Raw genomic sequence first — 24,322 nt, 5'->3', positions numbered from 1 at the left:
TACATACCTAATCATTTAAGCAATTAAGTATTATCAAGCCTGAGTTCAATACTCACATTTCCATTTGTGTTCTGTTCTAATGAGATGGACACTAGAATTCAGCTGAACAGCAAACAAAATAAATGTCTACTAATAAAAACTAAACTATGGTTTGGAAGGGAGTTGGAGATATGGACTGTGCACAGTACTATTCTCATGTATGTTTCTGGGCTTATATATTTTTTCCTATCATTTCATTCAGAGCGCTAAAGAGGGAAAAAAAGCCTTCTTTCTTCAGTTCTCCTCATCAGTTTCTGAAGTTTGTACAGGACATTGAGGTAAGCAATATGTGTAATTGTTCAAGGAAAAGCTATTGCTGTAAATATTGGATAAGGAAATATTATTACAAAGTAGCCAACTTTTAATTTTGTAAAGAGTTGGGGATTTTTTTAATTTGGTACCATTAAATAATTAAAATTTGAGATTCCACCAGGTATTTAATTTTGTAATCTTAATATTGTGCAGGGAAAACAAAGCAAAACATCTGTTAGTGGTTTGTTATGACAGTGGGATGGTTTGTAACTTCCCCTTTTTCCTTGGTTGCCACTCAGAATCACAGACTGGCCTAACAACATCACCACAGGAAACTCCAGTTCATTACTCGTTTGCATCAGGCATAAAATACAGTACATAAAGCAACGACCTCAGCATTCCAAGCACTTGAAAAAGACTGTCTTCGTGAGAACTACATAGCCTTATATGAATTATTTATTTGGCCTGACAGGAGTTCAGAATTGTTGCACAAAATTAACTTTTTTAAGATGACTGGTGTATAACCCATGTACCTTCCATATATCCTTAACCATGTTTCCACTGACTGCATTGGGACCACTCAGTTATTTTCACTCACCTTAATGCACATTGGAAGACATTTTGAAAAAGAGCTAACCATTTCTCCATTCTAGAACTGTAAGAAACCTCTGTCTGTGTTTCCTACTCTGAGCTTTTGAAGTGCTTTACACCTGAGACTGATCCATTTCCTGCATGATGTTTTGCATTGAAGATTTACTTCTAGGTGATGTCACTAACTGGTTAAACAAAAAGAAGTTGTACACACCTTAATCTAAAATTAAAAAAAATGTGTAAGCTTTGTGTATTATTCATGGTACAGTTTTGCCTAAAGCTGATGTAAATTATAACCCTATTCCCACAGCAGCACAGATGAGCTGTAAAGCAGTACACGTAAAGTCTAACTTTCCTCCAGATCCTCTCTGACAGGACTTGGATAAGCATGGATCCATCCAATTAGTTACAGGCTAATTTAACTGGCATCAGTGCACTTTAAAATACCTCAACTTCTGTGCCTTCATATTCAAAGGTATTGGCTTAATGCATTTTTTGCAGTTAACAAACATAATGTCTCATATAGACCACTTATAAATGATTTAAAAAAACGTTTCAAGTACACTAACATATAGATGCAATGAAAGATATGTGTATTCAATTATCCCACTCCTACATCTCGGCTATCAGCAGTAAGGAGAGCACTATGTATACTTGCATTCACTTCTGATTAGCCAATGAAGTAAAGGAAAAATCTGTTGCAAGTAAAAAAAACCAACTCCATAATTCAGGTGTGCCATATTCAACCTCACCCATGATACCTCTGAGTAGCTCACGAATAATGAAGTAAGCATGCAACTGGTTTTCCTTCACATTTTTGGTCAGGAATTGAGAAAGGTCGTTGTGAACTGGCAGTCTTCACCACACAATCTTCAATCACATTAAACAATCCTTTAAAAGCTAATTGTGAAATGTTCATTTAAAAGTATTTAAGTTCTTTAACTTAGTAATTTGTAGATGACATTATGGATAATGCCAAAACAGGGCAAGTGTAAATCTAGGTTTATATCATGCAGAAGACTGTGACCATGCCAGCACACAACTGGGCACTAGCAATCGTTCAGGATTCCCCATGCCAAATTCAAAACAAAGAAGTATTAAAATGTAATTTATTAATTGAAATTGGGTTCTACCGCTAAGCATCCAGACATTTATTACCTTCTTGGAAGCACACCTAATATACAACCAGCTTCACAGCCCATGCATCCTTGGCCTGTCAAGGAAGGCTTTTAAAAACCTCTTACTTGTTCAGTTAATTTTGAAATATGACAAAACTCATGCTCTCATAACACACACCTACTTTGTTTCCTAAAATCATATTCTTATTACAAATAATCATTATTCATCCTAACCCCTAAGCAGACAAGGGTATAATAAAACATTATTTTGCTACCATCATTTCGTGACCACATTATCCCAATATCGTAACCTCTAGCCTGCCAAATGCCATTCTGCTCCACTGGTATCTTTCCAAATAATGATGCAAAGATCTTTTCCCTGGTCTACTGCTTCAGCATATCCCTTTGTACAGTCACAGTCCCTGGTTCTCAAGGGGGAGTTCAGCCACCCTAATATCTGTCGGAAGAACAACACAGCAAAGCACAAACCAAACAAGATTCTTGGAAAGCATTGATGACAACTTTCTCCTACATGGAACCAACAAGATGGAGTAGCCAACAATAGAAGGTGGGCTGCTGGACTTTATATTAACTAAAATGGAAGGTCTGGTTGCAGATATGAAGGTTGGGGGCAGCCTTGGTTACAGTGACCATGACATCATGTAGTTCTGTATTATGTGAGGAGAAAACAGGGCAATGAGAAAGATCACAACACTGGACTTCAGGAGAGCTAACTTCAGCCTCTTCAGGGACCTTCTGGGAAGAATCTCATGGAAGAATCTGCATGGAAGGGGTGTCCTAGAGAGCCAGTATTCTAGGATTACTTCACCCAGGCTCAAGACCAGTGCATCCCGGTGAGCAAGAAATAAAGCAAAAGAGCAGGAGAACTGCATAGATGAGCAAGGAACTCCTACCAAAACTCAGATATAAGCAGAAGGAGAAAACAAGGACAGGCCACCTAGGATAAATATAGAGATGTTGTCAGAGCATGTAGAAATGCAACGACAAAGGCCAAAGCCCATTTGGAATGAATCTGGACAAGGATATCAAGGATAAGAAGAAGGGCTTTTTCAAATACATCAACAACAAAAAGGACAGTGTGACTCTGCTTCTGTATGGAACAGGGACCATTGCAAAAGAGGCACCAGAGAAAACAGAAACATGGAATGCTTTCTTTGTTTCACCAGCCCTAGGAATCCGTAACCCAGGAGACCAGGGACAAGGTCTGGAGGAAGGCAGACTTTCCCTTGGTCAAGGAAGACTGGGGTAAAGATCACTCAGGTGAGCCTGACATTCACAGGTCCATGGGCCCTGATATGAGGCATCCATATGTCCTGAGAGAGCTGGCAGATACCATAGCTGGGCTACTCACGATCATCTTTGAAAAGTCATGGCAATCGGGAGAGGTGCCTGAGGACTGGAAGAAAGCAAATGTCAACCCAGTCTTCAAAAAAGGCAAGACCCAGGGAACTACCAGCCAGTCAGCCTCCTCTCAGTCCCTGGAAAGGTGATGTAATGGCTTAGACTGGATGCCATTTCTGAGCACGTGAAAGACAAGGCAATCAGGAGTAGTCAGCATGGATTCACCATAGGGAAATCACACTTAAGCAACCTGATTGCCTTCTATGATGGGACAACTGGCTGGGTGGATGATGGGAGAATGTTGTCTACCTGGAATTTAGTAAGGCTTCAGACAGCATAAAATCTTCAAAGTCAAAGTCACAAAGTATAGTCTTTATGAATGGATGCTGAGGTGGATTGAGAACTAGATGAACAGCAGATCCCAGAGGGTCATAATAGGTGTCACAGGGTCTAGTTGGAGACCTGTTACTAGTGGTGTCCCCCAAGGTTCAATACTGGGCCCACTGTTGTTTAACTTATTCATCAGTGACTTGGATGAAGGGACAGGTGTCTCCTCAGCAAGGTCACTGATGACACAAAGCTGGGAGGAGTGACTGATACCCCAGAGGGCTGTGCAGCCCTTCAGAAGGACCTCAACAGGGTGGAGAGATGGGCAGGGAGGAACAAGCTGAAATTCAACAAAGGCACCAGCATAGGCTGGGAACTGACCTGCTGGAAAGCAGCTCTTTGGGGAAGAACTTGGGGGTCCTCACGGACAACAAGCTTTCCATGAGCCAGCAGTATGTCCTTGTGTCCAAGAGTATCCTGGGATGCATTAGGAAGAGCATTGCCAGCAGGTCAAGGGAGGTGATCCTGCCCCTCTACTCAGCCCTGGTGAGGCCACATCTGCAGTGCTGTGTCCAATTCTGGGCTCCTCTGGACAACAGAGACACGGAGCTCCTGGCGTGGGTCCAGCAGAGGGCTAAGAAGATGATTAAAGGACTGGAGCTCCTCAGGTATGAGCAAAGACTGAGGGAGTTGTGCCTTTTTAGCCTGGAGAAAAGACTGAGAGGGGATCTTGTCAATGCAAAAAAGTATCTGAAGGGAGGGTGTCAAGAGGATGGATATAGGCTCTTCTTCTAGTACCAAGCAAAAGGATGTCAAGGCAACAGTCAGAAACTGATGTACACAAAGTTCTACTTAAACATGAGGAAGAACTTCTTTACTGTATGAGCGATTGTGCACTGGAACAGGCTGTCCAGAGAATTTATGGAGTCTCCCTCACTGGAGATATTCAAATCTGTCTGGACACAATCCTGAGTAGGACAGTGCTCTAGGGAACCCTGCTTGAGCAGAGAGGTTGTACTAAATGACTTGCAGTGGTCTCATCCAACCTAAAGCATTTTGTGGTCCTTCCAGTATTTTCATCATTTCCACCAGCTAATCTTCATCCCCCTGTTCCCAGTTGTAACTCAGCATATGAGGTGCCTATCAGGACCCTCTCACTTTATGCCTCCTTGTCTCATTCCTCATGAGTGAGAGAGAATAACAATCACCTATCCTTCTCAGCTCCCACAGAACACTTCTTAAACTTCCAAAACAAGAAACACAGTCTATATTTCCTTATAGGCCAGACCTTTCTCAGAAAAAATAGAACCCAAAATACATTCCATTGTCATGTTCCAATCCTCCTTTTCCTTGGCAAAAAAATTTCCTTGACGATATATCAGAGACCAATACATCACACTGCCCAGTGTTATTTCTATAACTGCAGGTGTCTATCTTGGCAACAGTCTTAATTTAAGAACTTGAGCTCAGAACATGGGCTCAAAAAGGAACTCAGTTGCATTTGATGATTCAATAGTTACTGCCTGCCTTGGTGAACACTGTCCAATTGCAACATATTAAAATGTATTGGCAAAAAGGTTTCAGACTGCAGTATTTTCACTGCTGTTTGCCATGAACTAAGACCACATACAAATTCAAGTACAACTTCTCATATAAATGGCGGCAAGCTGTTTTATTTATATATATAGTATACTATTCCATTGTGTGTCTGTGTCCTTATGCATGACTAGGATGTGTATCTTTGTGTTTGCATAGCAAAATGGTGTCCTCATCCATGCCTTAGGCTCTGTGGCACTATTGTGATAATGTAGCGAACATTGCTATCACCATCCATGGAAATGCACTCCACATGTTTCACTCTGTGTCAAGCTGTCACTTGCATGTTGGCTCTAAGCTCCTTGCATTCATTAGATATACTAAGACAAATGAAGTATCTGAGTTTTAGTTGTCTGGTTTGGCTTTTTAAATTACAGAAATTAAATAACAGACATTCTTAACGAAATTTGCACTACATACATTTATAATTTAAAAATGGCAAATCCTGCAAAAATAAAGGGATAATATGGTAGAGAAAAACAATTTACTAGCATAAATTCTTTTGCAAGAAAGCAGAAAAGGGTACACTGAAAATCTGTGACAATTCTAACACTGAGGAACAATGGGCTCTGAAAGAACATGATTCTGTCTTCACCAAATTATAAGCCTCTGAGAGGCATATGGTGTAATTTCTGGAAATTCTGAATGCTTCCTGTGTTGTGCTCTCTATTTGTACTCCCAAATGGTTGTCTTGTAAACAATATTGAAAAACATAATGCTTCAGATGACCTGGTGTGCTTGAATTCCAGCAGTAACGCTGCTGTACATAAGGTAATAGCTTTCCTGGTGCGAATCACAAAGACACAGGAAAGCTTAATCCTTAACATCTCTCTGGGACACAATATCTACCCCACCCAGCAGAAAAACAAATTTATCAAATAAATCCCATCAACTCTGGAGCAGTGACAGTGTAGAGATACCCTGGATGTCTACTTCTCTCCTGAGCACCTTGGAGGGACACAGTGACCCTGACACAGCTACACTGTGATTAATGCAAGCTCTGTCTCCACTCCGTGCAAAACAGGAGAAACTCAGAAGGCAGACAATAAATATAGATCATATCTTGGTTTTCCACACTGGATGTAGCAAAGCACATTCTCATTCATGAGCTCTGCAGAAGACAAGTTCCAGTGCAGTGCAAGACACTATCCCACACAGTCACCTGAGGAACTAAATGCCTCTTAGGGAATTTGAATCTCAGGGAATATCTTCCCACATGAATGTATCTACATGAACAGAGGGGAGAGCATTAGTGTTTCTATTCAGATTTGGAATTTTATAGTCATTCTTACAGAACTCAGGAAGTGCTCCAAATTAAACAGCCATTACAGCCTCTCTCCCAACAGCAGCTTTTATCTTTAAAATCTCCTTTTATCCTTAAAATCTACACTCCCCATAGGAGCATTATAAATAGACATTAGGGGATGAGTAGTCCTACTACAGCCACAAAATTCATGTAAAGCATCTCATTTCTCCGAGGGACTGGACCAGTCAGCTCATTTCCTAGGAGAAGTCCTGACTATGACTGTGGGTCACTGCAGCCCCACTACAGGCATTTGCAATCTCATATTGTAAATTAGTAAAACTAACCTCCACTACTGCCCAGTCTGGCTAAACCTTCATATTACCCACACTTAATTTTTCACTCACTACTGCTGTGTTCTAAATGCCAAATTCTTCACATCAAATCTCCAAACCACAAAGATCAAGACAGATGGAAAGCAACAGGCGACTTGTACCTCCAAGCACTCTCATTCTTGTTTGGGGATAAAGGCAGTCACTCAACATTATATCTTGCAACATTTTATTAATTGCTTCACTGTCAGGGAACTGTTTCAGAATTTGCTTTTTAAAATTTGTCATGCCAGCTAAGCCATTGGAAGTGCCCAGTGCACAAAATCAGAGCATTAAACATTTTTCATTCACTTAACAGAAAGCATGTTACATGCGAAATCCATAGCCATAGTTCATATCCTTATATGAACCACCATTTGTGGTCTCCCTACACAAAGAACAAAATTTGACTATGAGCATATGCTCTGTTACTTTTGGGCCACTAACAAGATGAAGGATATCATCAATATTACAGCAGATCTGCACCAGTTAAAGCATATCTGCATAGATGAAGGAGCAATCATTAAGGCTTTACAGACTCACTTTTCTCCGGAGCGTATAAAATCCTCCCTACGTGCCCTCAAGTGCTGGAATTCATTTTGATTTCTGATTTAGCTGAAAGCAGGTACAGCATTAACTATGGACTAAGTGCCCAAGACAGCACTGTGGTTTCTTTATTCCAGTGAGTACATAAAATATCATGTGTTCACGAATTGTGTCAAAATGATGTTTACTTTGAACAGAAATATACAATTATCTCATTCATAAATCAGAAACCTCTCTCTCATCAGGACAACTCAACTCATGGTATTTCCGCAAAGAAATACAGGTACAGGAATCCCACTGCACCTTTGGGAAACAGTACTTTTCCTTTTATTTACCTCCTTTCACAAGAATACATTTAGCTGATCTATTTCAGAAATGCATGGGAAAGGCTAAACAGTTCAAAATGAGAAAAACAATATTTTGTAGAAGCAGATTCAATTTTAATTACAAAGCAATATCAAATTTGTATGGACACAATAGGAAAACAGAATTCATTAAATTGGCTTCCCCATGGATTCATAATCTTTCTTCCTCATTCAGTCTGCAGGCTAAAACACTCAGAATTCTCCTCCCGCAAATGTTTTGGTTACTGCGTAAGCAGTGAATCCTCTGGAGAGAGAGAAAGCAGTGGAAGGTTAGAAAATGCAATTTCTTCTGCATCTCTCAGAGAAGTGCCAAACGTTATGTAGCTCTGCAGTTCACCACGATCATAGCTCTTCTTCTCTGAGTACTGCAAAGTCAGCAAATTGGGATTGTCAAAAAGAATTTACATGTCACTGTGCCTACCTGCTTGTTCTTTAAAAAGCAGAAACTAGGAGTGAGTGAAAAAAACCACTTCAGTGCTGTGAACAGAAAAAAGAATTTTCTTCCTCAGCAGACTACCTGTGTGGCCAAGTGTGGAAGCAAAGAGATTTGCTTCATAGAGAAAAAGGATGGTAAAAGGGATACTAGCAGTACTGAGAAAGGCAGCAAGAGAACCTCAGAGTTCTGTTTGAGGCAGGGGAGGAGCAAGGACATCACCAGTATAACTGGCAACCTGCCAGTAGAACATAGTACTTCTTGGGTCATACCTGTCAACACCTGGTAGACTTTCATCCTTCTTGGAGTACCACCAAAGTACTGTTAGTCTAAGCAGAAGCTGAGCATCAAAATCAATACTAGAAATCAGCACCCTCAAAATGACCAAAAGCTCCTCCCATGAATGGTGGGGGGAAGAAGAAGGGGAAGACAACTAAATCAACATCTGCACCTTCCCTTTAATTTTCTAACCAATAAAAGATAAAGCTTTTAAAAGCAAGTTAATGGAAACATATCAAATGCAATGAAAGTTCTTCTATCCTCAGAATGCAGACTATATATGGAAAAGCTGAAAAGGAAATGCAACTTTCTTACAGTTTTTGGATTACAATATAGTTCTGATCACAAAGCAAGAAGTGCATTCACAGAGTAAAAAAAGAACTGTGAAAAAACAGATGCTGGAGCTATGAAAACGTTCAGGTGGTATCTACTTTTTCAGGACACAAGATACCCACTGAACTACTCACCACCTCATGAGAGAAAACTACATACCATTTCCTGTATATAGTTTAAACATCTTGTTTAGATTGGATGTGTAAACAAATTCTAGTGCACACACATACAAAATTAAAGTATGTGAATATTCATACAGAAGAATATATTAGCAGTGCTCAGTTTTAACAGAAAATTCATCTAGGGAGAAAGGGAGGTTTAGTTTTCAAAAATTATTCATTTCCTCATGCTATATAAAAGCACCTGCAGGACACAGAAACATTTCCACTATACCTGAATCACCCCAGTATCATTCAGCACTTTTTCATGTCAAAAATCTGTACTATAGAAACTGAAAGTGCTCAATCTCAGTTTAAAAACAGGTAAATATCATTAAGGCTTTGTAAAAGACAGGAAAAAATGTACTTTGAATTAGGATTGAAATCTTTGAAATAAAGATTTTTCTCATTTTAAAACCAATTAAACTAAATTAAACTGGTAAGAGTAACCTAGCTAATGACCAAGAAGGTGTACAAATTGAAGGTTTTAAGGACAGCCTGGTTGTTACAAAACTTGATTCTTATAAATTGTAAAAAAAGACACACAAACAATTAGAATATTGTAAAAGCCTTACAACTATACAGATTGTTACAGGTAAGTTACAGGATGTATACAAACACACATATATATGCAGTACCCTATGCAGGGAGTATGTTACAAGAGCAACAAAATATAACAAGTGAGTCAAGATAATTCACTGAACCAGTAAATTACAAAAGATTACCAAAACAAACAAATCAAACCAAACCAACGAAAAAAACAGAAAAACAAACCTATTACAAAATATAGCATGAAACTTCTGGTAATCACTGTCCAAAGACTAACTCTAGATCATTATCATCAAAATGATGATCAAAAAAGTACCTTGGTGGTGAAAAACATCAATGGACAAAAGCAAGCAATGATTTGCAGAATCTATAAGAATTCTGGAACAGACTCTGAAATAATCACAGGAGCCAACAAACCAGGAAATTATGCTTATAAACCAATCTAGGTTTCTGTTTCCAAGACGTTCCAAAGGAAAAGTAAAAATCATAACTTAGAAGTGCCATGAATAGAATCTCTGTAAAAAGACTGAAAACTGTTTGGTAGACTGAAGAAAAGGGTAATGAAAAAGAGATGCAACTGGCGAGTTAGATGATGGCCTCCAAAGGGAGTCTGGATTTAGGCACAGTATTGATATCTTAATCCATGATGGAGAGGGCAGTAAATCAAGAGCTGCTGAAAGGCAGGAGTAGTAATCAAAACCACTGGGGCTACAGAGAACTACAATTCCTACTTCCCCTTCTGCCCCTATCCAACCCAACCCCTGTAGTTCTTGCTACATTCACAAGCTGCACAAGCCTCTAACAGAGCAGGGAGACAGCAAGTTATTTACATAAACCTAAATGAAACAGCTCATCCCTTGATACCTTAAAGCAAATGTGAAATATGGAATAAGGAGGGGAGCATATTAGGGTAGTAATAATTACCTCAGTGATTGTAATTGTAGATTTAAGAACCATGTGTTCTTTCACTGGAAAGAGCTTCTACATAACAGAATAAACCAGAAAAACAGGTGCAAATGCTGGAAAGATGAAGTCAATACTGTTGTCTTTGCATCACATCACATAACCACTGAACTCTCTACACAACCGCAGACTTGTTCTCTTCCCCACATATATCAGCATCCCACTCCTGGAACTTCTTTTCTACAGCAGCATTTTCCCCCCCCTAAGTTAACACTCAGACCAACTGCATGAATTACTTTGTGAGGTCTCATCATCACAATATGAATTAGGCATTCTCTGATTGTGTTTTCACTGAAATTACACCATAAACTCCTCTGGGCAAGACAGAAACCAGACTCTGATTCTCAAGAAACTAGAGGATGAAAATTCCTTCTTATTTGGTGCATATAATCCATGCACAAAAAATAACCAGAACTGTTCTGAACACACTGTCCTGAAACTGTGTAGATTATTCATTTTCCACTTAGATATGCCACTCCTCTTGCTTTAATGTCCACAAGCCAAGAGCATGGTTTGGTTTGGGGACTGACAACTCCTGCTCAAGTCTTCTCTGTTCTGGTGGTCGTTATGTACCAACTGCCAGACCATATGAGAAAACTAATCAGGAAATCCTGGCAATGTGAGTGGATTCTGCAGTCAAAACAGTAAGCCTCCCTGGATCTGCACCTAGCAACTGCCAGGGTCACAGCAAGTTGCTGGAGAGACTTTATGTGAATGGTTGAATCTGCAGATTGAATCACTCATGGCATCATCTGTAAAAGCCTCTGCCATTTCCTTTCCTTTACCAGGATGGAACTAAAGAAAACTCACAGAGCAGGAGTGAGCAGGGTCAATGTGTGTGGTGCACTCCACCAACTGGCACACTGAATGTCTCAAGATGAAACCTTGAAGTCACTTAAGTTCAGGTTGGCCCAGCACAGCTTCAGAGTTTAACATGCACCCCAGTTAACTGTCCCACCTGACACAAGAGCAACCATCACTCTCTGATTGTGCAGCATTTATCTTTGCTACTCAATTTTAAATTAATAGAGTGAATGGGAAGAATCAGCTGTCCTTTATTCTGAAAAGCCTAAAGAAACAGGATTAGAAGTATGTTCTGTAGCATCTCTGTGACATGCATAGCACTCCATAGAGAATCTCATCTGCATTTTTGCAATTACTGTTCAAAGAAATAAAGAAATAACCATGGCTCATTTCTCACTCTACTATAGGGCTTGAAGTTTGTGTCTGTAAAAATAAAACCAAAAAGAACACCACTACCTGAAGTTTTGCAGAGTACTTTTGTATTAGACTCTGTTGCTAAGAGCATTCAAACAAACAAAGAAAGGAAGGAAGAAAAATCAAGAATGTTATCCCACAACAGATTACAGGTACAAATCCAAGAATCACAGCCACAGATTCAAAACACAGTTGTTTAGTAAGCACCTACTAAAACCAGCGTTACTCCTGATTAAACTGTCACTGACTGTTTAAGATCCTCCTCGCAATACTTCAGATTTTCCACTTAAAAGGACAGTGTCATGAACACAGCTACCATTTCACGTTTTAGTACCAAACTATAAAATACATCTTTAGTCATCCATGAAATCTTTTTTTCTTTCTTCTTTTTCTTTTTGAAGACAGAGATTGCATTTATACTAAAACTACTAAAACCCTTCAAGCATTCTGGGGTGTTGAAATCCACCACCCATACTAGCAAACTGCTAGAGTGCTCCCTGACAAAAGTACTGTCTTTGCAATTAACATTCTTTCTGACTAGTTCTGAGGCATCATCTGGCAGATAGGAGAGTCCAGGAAAAATTCCCAAAAGGTAGTTCACATGTAGACACTGTTTTGGAGACAAAAATGTTTGACTAGCTTCTGTGCCCGGTAACAACACAGTCTGACCTTCACGCATTAATTTCCACATGATTTGACCTCATTTATATTTAATAAATTATTAATTCCTGTTCTAAATTCTCCTGATACTGTTTGAGTTTGGAGGGTGAGAGGATTGTGGGTTTGTTTTCATTTTGTAATCCCATTTCTTTTCTACTTCTGTTACAGTATATACAGTGGGCATATATATAGGGAGAACATGAAAAAGGTTTTACACAGTGTTGTCAGAAATACACAGTCATCTTTGCAACATGTGCCCTTTTACAGTAAGCTTACATATTACCACACCAGGACAAAAAATGGGCAGATGCAAATCATTTTGGTTTGCGGTTTTTTTAAGTACAATTCTATTCCAATTAGAGTTGTTATGGGGAAAAATATCATTGTGAGATAATACATTTGGAAGGAGCAAAACACACCCTCCATTCAGATTGTTTACTTTTTTCTGGGGCTTAAGTAAACAAGGGAAAAATACCAAGTACTTTTAATGAACATGTTGACTCATTTGACATATTTTTCAAAGGGAACATTTAAAGAGTAATCATTTTGCAGCCACTTAATACTTATGTTTCTCACTGCAATTATTTTGAATGGTCAGATTTCCAGCTATTGCAGCAGTTATTTTCATTTGTGAACACTTCTGCTGAAAAAGAACTGAACTGAAGGTAAGTATTTGGTTTCTGTAGCCAGGTCTGGGTAGTGGGGGAGGCTACCAGGGTGGCTTCTGTGAAAAGCTGCCAGAAGCTTCCCCCATGTCCAGCAGAGCCAACACCAGATGACTTCAGGACAGACGCATCACTGGCCAAGGCTGAGCCAACCAGGGATGACAGTAACACCTCTGTGATAACGTATTTAAGGAGGGGGGAAAAAAAGTTATTGGGCAGAAGAAAATTGCAGCAAAAGAAGAGTGAGAACACATGAACAATGTAGACACCAAGGTCAGTGAAGAAGAAGGGGAAGGAAGTGCTCCAGGCACCGGATCTGAGGTTCCCTTGCAGCCTGTGCAGACCATGGTGAGGCAGCTGTGCCCCTGCAGCCCATGGAGGTCAATGGGGGTGCAGAGACCCACCTGCAGCCCATGGAGGAAACCCACACTAGACTGGGTGGATGCCCAAAGGAGGCTGTGAGCCTGTCGGAGGCCCATGCTGGAGCAAGGTCGTGGCAGGGGCCTGCTGACCCATGGAGAGAGCAGCCCATGTTGGAGCAGGTTTTCCTGGCAGGACTTATGACTCTGTGGGGGACCCACACTGGAGCAGCCTGTTCATGGAGGACTGCACCCTGTGGAAATCTGACCCACATTGCAGTAGTTTGTGAAGAACTCTTGCCTGTGGGATGGACTCAGGCTGGAGAAGTTCATGAAGGACTGTCTCCCATGGGCAGGACCCCACAGGAGCAGGTGAAGGACTCCTCTCTTTGAGCAACGGCAAAAACAACTGCACCATCTGATTACATCTCCCTGCGCCACTGGAGGGAAGGAGGTAGAACTTGGAAGGAAGGAGGGGTGGGGGGAAGGCATTTTTAAGATTTATTTTACTTCTCATTCTCCTGCTCTGATTCAATTAGTAATAAATTTAATTAACATGCCCATTCTGAGTCTGTTTTGCCTGTGACAGTGGTCAGTGAGTGATCTCTCCTGGTTCTTATCTCAACTCATGAACCCTTCACTATATTTTCTCTCCTCTGTTCAGTTGCAGAGGGGAGGGAGAAAGAGGCTTTACTGGGTACCTGGCATCCAGCCAGCATCAACCCACTACAGGTGTATTGTCCATACTTTCTCTTTTCTGGTTGTGAGCAACCTTGACAAATTTTATATACTTACTTAACCTTATACAGATTGGTATGATACATTTTTCTCAAGTTTCCAGCCAGCAGAAACTTTTGGTCAGGGCAAATTTTTTCTCTAAATCTAACAGTACTAGATTATCAATGCTCATTCTTCAGTAACTCTGATGAACAGGAATATAATGATGACTGTTGACACTTGGTCTACTACTGCCATAGAACAGCATCTATCTTGACAGCACAGTGAAATGGCAAGAGTTGATTATCAATACACCTCCACCAAAAGTATGTTGTTGCTGTTATTATTATTGTTGTTGTTATCATTATCATTACTATTTCATGCCAGAGATAAAAAGAGATAGCATTAATTCATTTACTGCTGAATTATTACAATTGTGTTTTCACTATCAGAGAAGGAATTAAAACAGAGTGAGAAGAAGAAAATCCAACAGGAACAAAAATGTGATTTGTAAGGTCTAGAATGGGTCTCTGAGAAAACAAGGCTAGGGAGAAAAATGAGGCTGTATTTAAGCAATTAAAAATGAAGGAACAGAGAAGAAGCCCCAGCTGAAGGAAGAACTATGAGGAGAGATATTCAATATGCAGCAGGGAAAGACTCAATCAAAGTTATCTGCTGACAGCTTAATTTTAACAGGAAAGGGAGAGGATTATCTGGACATTACAATCTTTGCCAACAGGTTGATATTACCCACACTGGGGAATGGAGGGAGAGTTCAAAAAGTGAGAGAGAACAATAAGAAGATGAAGAGAGCCATTTCAGTATGTTTGATTTAATTAGGTAAAATATCCAGAAGAACAAAGACCTGTGCTACAGAAAACAAGCATTTTATCACAGAGAGAATTACTCTCCAGTCCTCCCAGCCCACATGCTTTTTTTGAGGAGAAAGAGAAAAATCAGCTGCCATTTCTTCCATTCTTTAACCTAAGTGTTTAGACCTTTAATGTTTAATAAAATGTCTGTTCCAGGGGACCAGCAACAATCATACAGACTCCTTATTTCACCTTCCTATAGAAAAGGCACTAATCTCTCCTTTTGTTAAAGATAACTTCACTGATATATGCTATTAAATGGACCACTGATATACGCTATTAAATAATTCCTGACCTCTACAGAAAATTCAATCTAGGCAAATACAACCAAAATGTGAAAATACAGTACTTCCTCACCAATGATTCATTTTGGCCAGTTAATTTCACCAAATGATCACTTCTCGGCTGCCTCCTGTACTGGTATCTTTGCACTGAAGATCCTTAGACAGATGAGGGCATCTCAAGGTCTAAGAAGACTAAGCCTTATGAGGTGCCAAAAGCCCTTTCAAGATGAAAGAATGCATGAAGTTCCCACAAAGCACTCTATCTCATGGGAGCCACTTTTCCACCTCACAGGATCAAAATGATGATTTGCAGTTTGGAGATATAAGTTGTGGTGCATTGTGCTATTGATTTTCCAGTTGCCTTCTATTACTACTACAGCTCCACCCCTACCATTCAGCTAGTGTCCAAACACGCATGACAACAAAGAATGTAAAAAATTTTATGCAAAGCGGAAAAAAAATGAAAGGAGGGTAAAAATGAAAACAATATACTTACATTTTAAACTAGTAACTGTCCTTTTAACTACATCATTTTGTCTAAGGATACCTGCATTTTTCATAACTTTTTTTCTTCTACACTTCAGCACCAGGCCTCACCAATATATTAAATTATCACCTCCATTGTTTCTATTTACTGAAATACGTGTTCATCTTCAGCTATGGCTTGGGCAAGTCACTAAGCACACATCTCAGTTTCCCCACCTTCATTTATTAGCAATCAAAACATAACTTACAATCACAATATACAGTAAATAGACAGTTAAAATGAAAGACAAGATCACAGTCTTTAAGATAGATAGAATTCAACATATTAATAAGTTTTAGCCAAACACTAAAGCAGTTCCGCTGCAGTTTAGTATATATTGGATAAAATCCTGCATAAACAACTTTGTGTTTTCATTTAAAAATAGCACAATACAACAACAGAGTTCATGATTTGGTAGCAATATGGCAGTATTACATATAGGTAATGTTCCTTTCCTTTACAAGAGATAGAGAAAGCAAATATCAAGTTTCAGAAACTTATCAAAGGCTATCAAGGCAATTAATTTCTTAATTTGTAATGAGAAGTCCCAACACCCTAGTAACTTTCAAGCAGCACTGTCTATTCCTTGTTTTCTTTTCAGCCCTGGAAGGAGCTAAGAGCAAATCCATAAGTTATTACTTTTTAAAAAAACAACCAAACAAACAAAAAAACCCAAACAAACATGAAAACACACATTACAGCAACTTTAATCAAACACCTCCAATTACAACAGAGGTAGCATTAACCCATGGGCTTAGTTTAATTAGAGAGTCTTCTCATCTGAAACTCTTGCCAAGAGTACCTATTGTAACTGTACAATTAGAGGTTCAATCATAAAGTCAGGAATACAAGCACTAGCGTGCAGTTTCTAAAACATGTCAACAGAACATGGAAAGGAATTGGTCCTAACTTGCATTCCCTTTCTTATCTCATCTTACTATTTTTAACTGTTATAGTATCAATCCAGCAGCTCAAGGCACTTGCTGGTTACGGTTCTGACATTGCTTACAGGATAAATATAAATTCACTAAATCTCCCGCCTGCTGTCTACATAATCCTTTAACCTCTCCTTTTTTTGCAGCTATCGTCCCCCACCTTCTTCTCATCTCTGGCCTCTCTGCTCTTTTCATTCTCATGCTGCCTTCCCTTTCCCACTTATTTTTTCCAAATCATCAACACTCAGCATATTATTACAGTGAGATTCATGGTCACTACTCTTTTACTTCACAGTCTGCTTCAGCGTGTTATTTTGTTTTTTACATTTTATTGAGTTATGAGAATTTTAAAGAGTTCTCTGGTAAGCAGATTTCTATTAAATTTAGCATCTGCCTGCAAGACACAGATCAAGTAGAAAATATTAAGCAAGAAGGTAACTTTCCAGTCATTGATGTGCTACAAAAAGAATAAGACAGAACAGTGTACATCACATTTAACAGAAAATTAGAAAAAAAAAAAGTCAAGCATGCAAATTGTTATTGGAACTACAGGCAACAGAATTCAAACTGCACAGAAGCTGATCGCTTCAAATTAAGGTTTTAAAAACACAAAGCCATTTTACACTACTGAGTCATCAGTGGCAGAAAGAAATGAGTTTTCTCAGATTTTGTCACCTTCATTTTAACTTATGCAAAAAAAGGTAAAAGGTCTAAGAACTGACCATGAGTAAATCAAAGTTTTGCTCTGCTTATTTTCTTCTTGATTTCTAAACCAGTTTTTAAAAATTATGTCTTTTCCTTGCTCAAGAAATTCAAGTTTCTTCTTTTAAACAACAATCAAATAACTATTTAGATAAATTTGTTTTAAAGAGCTGTAGTGTAGTGTTGTGGGGGGAAAATCAGTTTTCCCCCTGAAGTTATAAAATGGTAAACCCCCAGAGGGTGGTTACCCTTGGGGTTGAGCCAATGAGCGCTTCTGCAAAATATAAACATATCACCCAGACCAGAAGAGACGAGTAGTAATAGTAGTTGTTGTTGGAGAGGTGGCCATGTTCTGAAGCCACAAGCTGAGGGGCCTGAAGCCCTGTTTGGGGCTATGGCCCCCCCCAGCCCCTGTCTGGGGGGCTACAGGGACTTGGAACAGTGTTAGACTGGACTAAGTATCTGTAGCTCAGAAGCTGGGAGTTTTTCCTCCCCCACCATGAGCAGCAGCAAGAGCAGCATACGGAGAAACAGTGGCAGAGAGCCAGAAGGAGATAAGAACTGAAGAGGCAGCAAACCAAGCATGCAGTTAATCAGAGAGACACAGAGTTGTCTGAAGAGAGAGAGAGTTTGGGTAAGAACTGAAACAAACTCCCCAAACCCCTCTGAGACCTCCTAGAGAGGAGGAGGATGATGGACTCTTACTTGAAAACAGTCTTAGAGTGCTACAGCACCAAAAAGAGAGGAGCTGAGAAGCTCAGGGCTTCCTGGAGCTGGACCAGGACGGTCAAAGAATGCAGAGGAGGGCTTCACCCCCCACTGCTGCTAAGCTAAGCTAGCAGCCTGAGATCAGAGCCCAGGAGCTCTGTGAGGGAATTTGAATCCCCTGTAGACAGGGACCATCATGAAGGCTTCTGCACTTCATTGATATGACGTGGTGAAGTGACCTTTGTCCTGGTAAACGCAGCCCATGGAAGAAAAAGACCCTTGCTTGGAGTCGAAGGGCCAAGAGGGGTTTGGAGATCCCCCTCGTGTGTATTTGGAAAAGGTGATCCAGCTACAGTTGCTGCATGGAAGAGAGAGAGAGAGAGAGAGAGAGAGAGAGAGAGAGAGAGAGAGAGAGAGAGAGAGAGAAAGAGACTGATGCCCTAGAGACACTGCTGCTCTGAGAGTGGAAAGGATCTCTTCCTTCTTCCCTCCTGGACTTTTATTTGGAGAGAGAAGAGATTTGATCCATTGTAAATAATGATTTATCATGGTAGAGATAGTTGAGATTGTGTGTGTAATATATTATATTTATCTGTACAGTCAGTGTAATATATATTCCCTTCCCCCCATTTTGAGTCTTGTGTGGTGTCTGGAAAACCCATCTCACACTGGGCTGAGATGTGGGAGGGGAGCTTGGACTCAGGAATTGGACTTTGGGGCTCTCAAACCACCACATGTAGCAAATTGATATTTTTGGGAATATCAATATAGAACTTTGCTTGGGAAAGCTCATACAAAGCAAAACCTGTGTTGTTAAAAAGCCCCCACTACTACACAATTTTACATATGGGCTCAGCCACAAGAAGATCCACTCATGCAGTATTTCTACAAGTAAACACACAGACAGGAAAGTTCACTACCAACATCAATAACAAGCGCCAACTGAGAGAAAAGCCACATTCATGCCAACCTTTTCTCCAGTTTTTCACAACTGGACCTGAACAGCTCAAGGAGTAAAGTAAACCTTTTACCAAGCAGTGAGCAACTGGCCAGGCTTAAACCAAGACTTAGTTTAGGCTGTTGTTACCAAAACGTTAAATGGGTGCATTAAGTTATTGGTTGAAGCCTTCAAAAACAGAAGGTGCCCATTATGTCAATTACTCAGAAGCACCACATTAATACCTCGAGAAAGGAGGTCTTTTTGCTACTCCAGATACATTTCCAGTAGTTTTGAAGATGTATTTTCCCCACTACCCTCTTTCAAACCTTAGTTCTGTGCTCTGTCAGGCAGGTTGCACAAGCAGGTCACCTCTTTCTCTTGCCAATGGAAACAGGCAGTGGCCACTGCCCTTCAAGCTGTTTTTCATAACCTCTCAATTTTAGCTGTTCCACTGCAGCTTCACCCTACTGCTGCTTTAAGACTGCCTGACATCAAGTCCCAGAGAGACTTCACAAAGAAAAAATATGGGAAAATAAACATCATCACAAGAATTAGTTAAGTGTTCCTTGGCCCCCAGTCCTTTCTTGTGTCTGTCACCACTTTAGCTAATTTGCAGTCACAAAGTCTCTCAGATGGGAAGGACAACACACTGAATCTTGACCTTTGAGCTGCAAACCTAGCCTTGAGCAACTTGATGACCTACATGGCAGTTGCACAACTCGATAACTAGTTGGCTGGAATCTGCAAATGCATGATTCATTTCTGATTCTCCCCGCATCATCCTCTATGCTACACTTTGCTAAAAAACATAATTTCTGAAAGCAGACTTTATTATGACGAAACATTGCTTTGAAAGAACTTTAATAGTAAAAGGAAAAGTGTATTTTCTTCTCCTACCTAAACACTGTGAAATCTACACAAGAAGGAAAAAATACACACATATATATATTCAGTATCTAAATATATCTGCTCTTGCTTATTTTTCCTAAATGTTTTGAATAACACACCATGCTGGTTGCATATTTTGTAGGGCTAAAGATCTACAGTGCATCTAAAAATTAGCATACATCTCTGCACTGAAGTGGTACCAGGGTCCTCTGATGCTAGTCCACATGTGCAAGCCAGCTGTTGAAAAGATAAACTTGAAAAAGTAGGATACTTTTGTAAAACTTAGTGTGCTAAACTGCAGCAGATCATCAGCCACACACCTCACCATCCAGACCAGCCATATATCTCCCCTCCCTTACCCCTGAAAATGCACAGCTATAATTTCAGTCATTACAGTTCCTTACTGCATCCTGTGTCCCTAAGAGATTCTGCTGGCACTTCTCAGTGTTGTAGAATTAAGCTTTCTTATCCTTTTAATGACCAAAACACAGCTGTCCAACATGTTCCAGCTGGCACAACCCTGGCATCTCTGCTGTTAGCCCAGCAGCACATCATCTGGGCTATTTTGTCCAACTGAATACACATTGATATGCATATATAGAAGTAACTTGCAACTGGGTTGGGGCTTTTTTCATTAAAAAAAAAAAATTTGCTAAACCTCTTAGTAAGTTTTGTCCACATTATGAAGTTCAAATACAGCTCCAATAGAGAGGCTAAAGACAAAAAGTTGAGTGGTTTGGGATTTGTTAGTCTAATGTCTTAAAAGCTATGCAAATACAGGAGGATAAATAAATCATACAGCTAGATTATATCTCCTCTGTCTATACAGTGATAGGTAAGGGGTAGATACCTTACAAACATGATTAAGCAGTTTGAACTGTGTGGCACAGGAAAGAGTGACAGGTAAATCGGAATTATGAAATATCATTAATTGTACCTTTCTGATAAAGTGATCAAGAGCAAAGTAGTTCTTCATACTAGGTTCTGCATTTACGTATTTAGAATTTCAGTACCTAAAATCCTACAGGAATGCAGGAGGAAAAAACAAGTAGAGCCATTCCCACCTTTTAAATATTTTTGTCAGTGTGCAAACTTAGAAAAACAAGTTCTAAACAAGATTGCAACAGAATTCAATCTTCAGAATTACCCTTAGAACTGTAATAGTTAAAACATGTTCAACTGTGACTTTCCCCTGCTTGCATTACATGCAGAATGAGGCACAACAATGCAATATGATACAACTGGTTCTGGGCTCATTACCTCACCTTGCACAACATAACACCTGAAGTAATAACTCTTTTTTTCTACCCTGTGGGCACTGAAGGGCATACTCTTAGCACATGTAAATCTGCCAAATGCTACAAACCTAAAGAGCTGTAAAGACACCATCTCAGATTCTGACTTTAAATTCATCCTTGTTTAAAGAGACTTATTTTTAAAGATGCTAAATAAGTTATGGAAAGCTTGCATTAAGCTCCAAGAAAAGACTCTGAAGGCCATGCTGCTTCCTACCCATAAAAGCTATAATCTCATAACCATGCTATTCATTTAGAAGAGCACTAGAAAGATACAGGTACAAGACGTTTATTGTAACTTCCTGTTACATCCAGGCTACATGCTGCTTGAGAGTAACTGGTACACAACTACAGTCTCAGAGAGGATTGGTTGGAGGGCAGCCCTACAGAGGGATCTGGGGGTGCTGGTGGGCAGCAGCTCAGTGTGAGTCAGCAGTGTGCCTGGGCAGCCAGGAGGGCAAACCCCATCCTGGGGTGCATCAGGCACAGCATCAGCAGCTGCCAAAAGCGGATCATCCCGCTGTACTCAGCCGTGGTGTGGCCTCACCCTGAGTCCTGTGTGCAGCGCTGGGCCCACAGTTTGAGAAGGACGTGAAGGTCCTTGAATGGTCCACAGGAGGGCAACAACACTGGTGGAAGGGCTGGAAGGCATGTCCTGTGAGGAGCAGCTGAGGACCCTGGGGTTGTGTAGTTTGGAGAGAAGGGGCTCAGGGGTGACCTCATTGCTCTGTACAGCTTCCTGAGGAGAGGTGTGGAGAGGTATGTGCTGATCTCTTCTCCCTGGGATACAGTGACTGTAGATGTGGGAGTGGTTCAAAACTGCGTCAGGGAGGTTCAGACTGGACATTAGGGAACATTACTTTACCAAGAGAGTGGTCAAACACTGGACCAGGCTTCATGGAGTGGATGCCCCAAACCTGCCAGTGCCTTTTGGCACAAATGCCTGCCAGGACATTTGAACAATGCCCTTAGTAACAGGCTTTAACTTTTGGTCAGCCCTGGAGCACTCAGGCAGTTGGACTAAGGTGATTGTTGTAGGTCTCTTTTAACTGGAACTCTCCTCCTCTATTCTAGTATTAAATAGCTCCATTGAAACTAACAAAACCCATAATTTGGTCCAAGCGAAAATGTAGCTTGCATGTCATGGCATTTGATTTTTTTTAAGCCATAATGGTCTTTGCACAAGATCATTAACTTAATTTGAATTTGTGCCTATTTCATACTACCAGAGACAGAAAGACCAACTGTGAACGATAAACTACTTCCTAAAAGGCTACTCACTAACCGATTTGGATACTAAATTAATCTCTGTGATTCTTGAATGCCTTGGAAACTTTAGAGGGTAACTTAATTTTAACACTTGCAATTTAAGAATCTTTAAATCTTCCATAATGTGCCAGAGTTATGGTTCTTGTGGGGACACCTGAAATACCCCTGCTTTCACACACTACAAACGTTGCTGCTCCACCAGAAATTCAAAGACTTCTCCTCGCATCCTTATCCTTATTACTTGAAGGAATAAAAAAGGGGCTAAGTAATTAGAAAGAGGGACTACAGCGAAGTTGCTTTTTTTCCAACTGCACAACTACTATCATCGAAAATCCTTCCGTAAGTTATCTTTTCCCTTAAATGAGGAGAAAGAGAGGACAGCGCTTCATTTTGAACTCTGCCCGCTATCTCCGTAACTGCGATTCCTGACACCGCCCGCCGCGGGCCTTGCTCCCAAGCCAGGGCTTTCCTATCATAGGGAAGCGGGTCCTCCCTCACACCGTCTCCGCAGCAAGCAGTGCCCACCGGGGCGCTCCGCTACTGTCCCGCGGGACAGGCAAGGCAGCGCCGGCATCTCCCTCTTCGCCCGGACCAAGAAACCCGCAGGGCTCCTCCCGCCCGCGGGGACGCCGAGCCGGGGCTGCCCGAGCCCGGCGGATCCCGCGGCACCAGCCGCGGCCGGGCGGGCTCCCCGCCGCGCAGTGCGAGCTGTGGCGTAGCGCCGGGAGGCGGCAGAACAGCCGTGTCTGCCCGCGCCGCAGGTGCGCGGAGCTCCGCGCCGACAACGGGGAGTGCAGGGAGCGGAGCTCCCGCCGCGGCCGCGCCGAGCCGAGCCGAGCCGAGCCGAGCGCCGCCCGGGCCCTGCGACCGGGGAGCCACCGCCCGCCGAGCCGCCCCGCCGCCGCCGCCCCTTTCCGCGCTGGCACCTGGATGTGGCAGGAGATCTCGGAGTCGTCCAGCAGCCGCACGGTGCATTTCATCTCCGCGCTCAGCGACCTGATGCTTGAGCTTCGAAACCGGATCATCCCGGCAGCCTGCCTGCCACCGCCCCGCAGGCAGCCGCAGGGGGCCAGCCTGCAGCGGCACCCGGCCGACCACGGCACGGCTCGGTGCGACACGGCACGGAGCGGCACAGCACGGCACGGCACGGAGCGGCGGCAGCGCCGCCCCTCAGCCCCGCGGCTCCCTGCCGCCGCCCGCCATCCGCCCGCCCGCCGCGGCTCGGCCGCCGCTGCGTCAGGATGCGCTCGGCTGGCCGGCCTCAGCCTCCTCCTGCGCCCGCCTCCGGCATGGCATGGCACAGCATGGCATGGCCCGCGGGGACACCTCTCCGCCCTCACCTGCTCCTTCCGCTTCTCCGCCCCACCAGCCCCGGCTGGGAGCTCTGCCGGGCTCAGTCCCGCGGGGCTGGCACAGCCGGAAGGGACACAGGCAGCGCGATTGTTTGCCTTCCCCGCTACGGGCGTGCTGCTCCTGCTTTGAAGTGCACCTGAACGACCGGTGCTCCCCTGGGAATGCCCGGTGCCCTGCAAAGGTGGGACATCCCCCAGGCTGCTGGCGGAGATTGGAGTCCCCACGCTGCCTGCCCGCCAGGAAAGTCAGTCCCCGGGGTATCTCCACATAGCCCGAGGCAGAAGGAGAACCCAAATACATATATACACAGTTATATAAAAAAACCTCACCAAAGATAAGTGTACGATAATGATAAAGAAGAAAACATAATGCAACTTAATGTAAGAGTACAAGCCTTAGAAACTTG

The 24,322-nt window shown here is 41.8% G+C and overlaps 1 protein-coding gene across 5 annotated transcripts in view; it reads right to left on the bottom strand.

The window, feature by feature from the left end:
* The window catches only part of FRMD3 (FERM domain containing 3), a 146,044-nt gene extending 122,123 nt beyond the window's left edge, over positions 1 to 23,921 (bottom strand). The window contains exon 1 of one of the 5 annotated variants that reach the window (XM_051801440.1): positions 23,904 to 23,921. Coding sequence is in view for 3 of the 5 variants with exons in the window: in XM_051801432.1 (XP_051657392.1) it covers positions 23,490 to 23,588 (99 nt within the window). In the remaining 2 variants the exon portion in view is untranslated. Of the gene's footprint in view, positions 1 to 23,489; positions 23,845 to 23,903 lie in introns of those variants that run through there. The other 4 variants (XM_051801432.1, XM_051801434.1, XM_051801435.1 and 1 more) reach the window with 4 other exon arrangements.
* Between the last annotated feature and the right edge of the window lie 401 nt (positions 23,922 to 24,322).

Source organism: Manacus candei, unplaced genomic scaffold, assembly GCF_025592945.1.
Source record: "Manacus candei isolate 608988 ecotype Guabito, Panama unplaced genomic scaffold, ASM2559294v1 h1tg000051l, whole genome shotgun sequence".
Classification (NCBI taxonomy): domain Eukaryota; kingdom Metazoa; phylum Chordata; class Aves; order Passeriformes; family Pipridae; genus Manacus; species Manacus candei.
The sequence above is the reverse complement of the archived record's forward strand: the minus strand, read 5'-3'. Positions and strand labels throughout refer to the sequence as shown.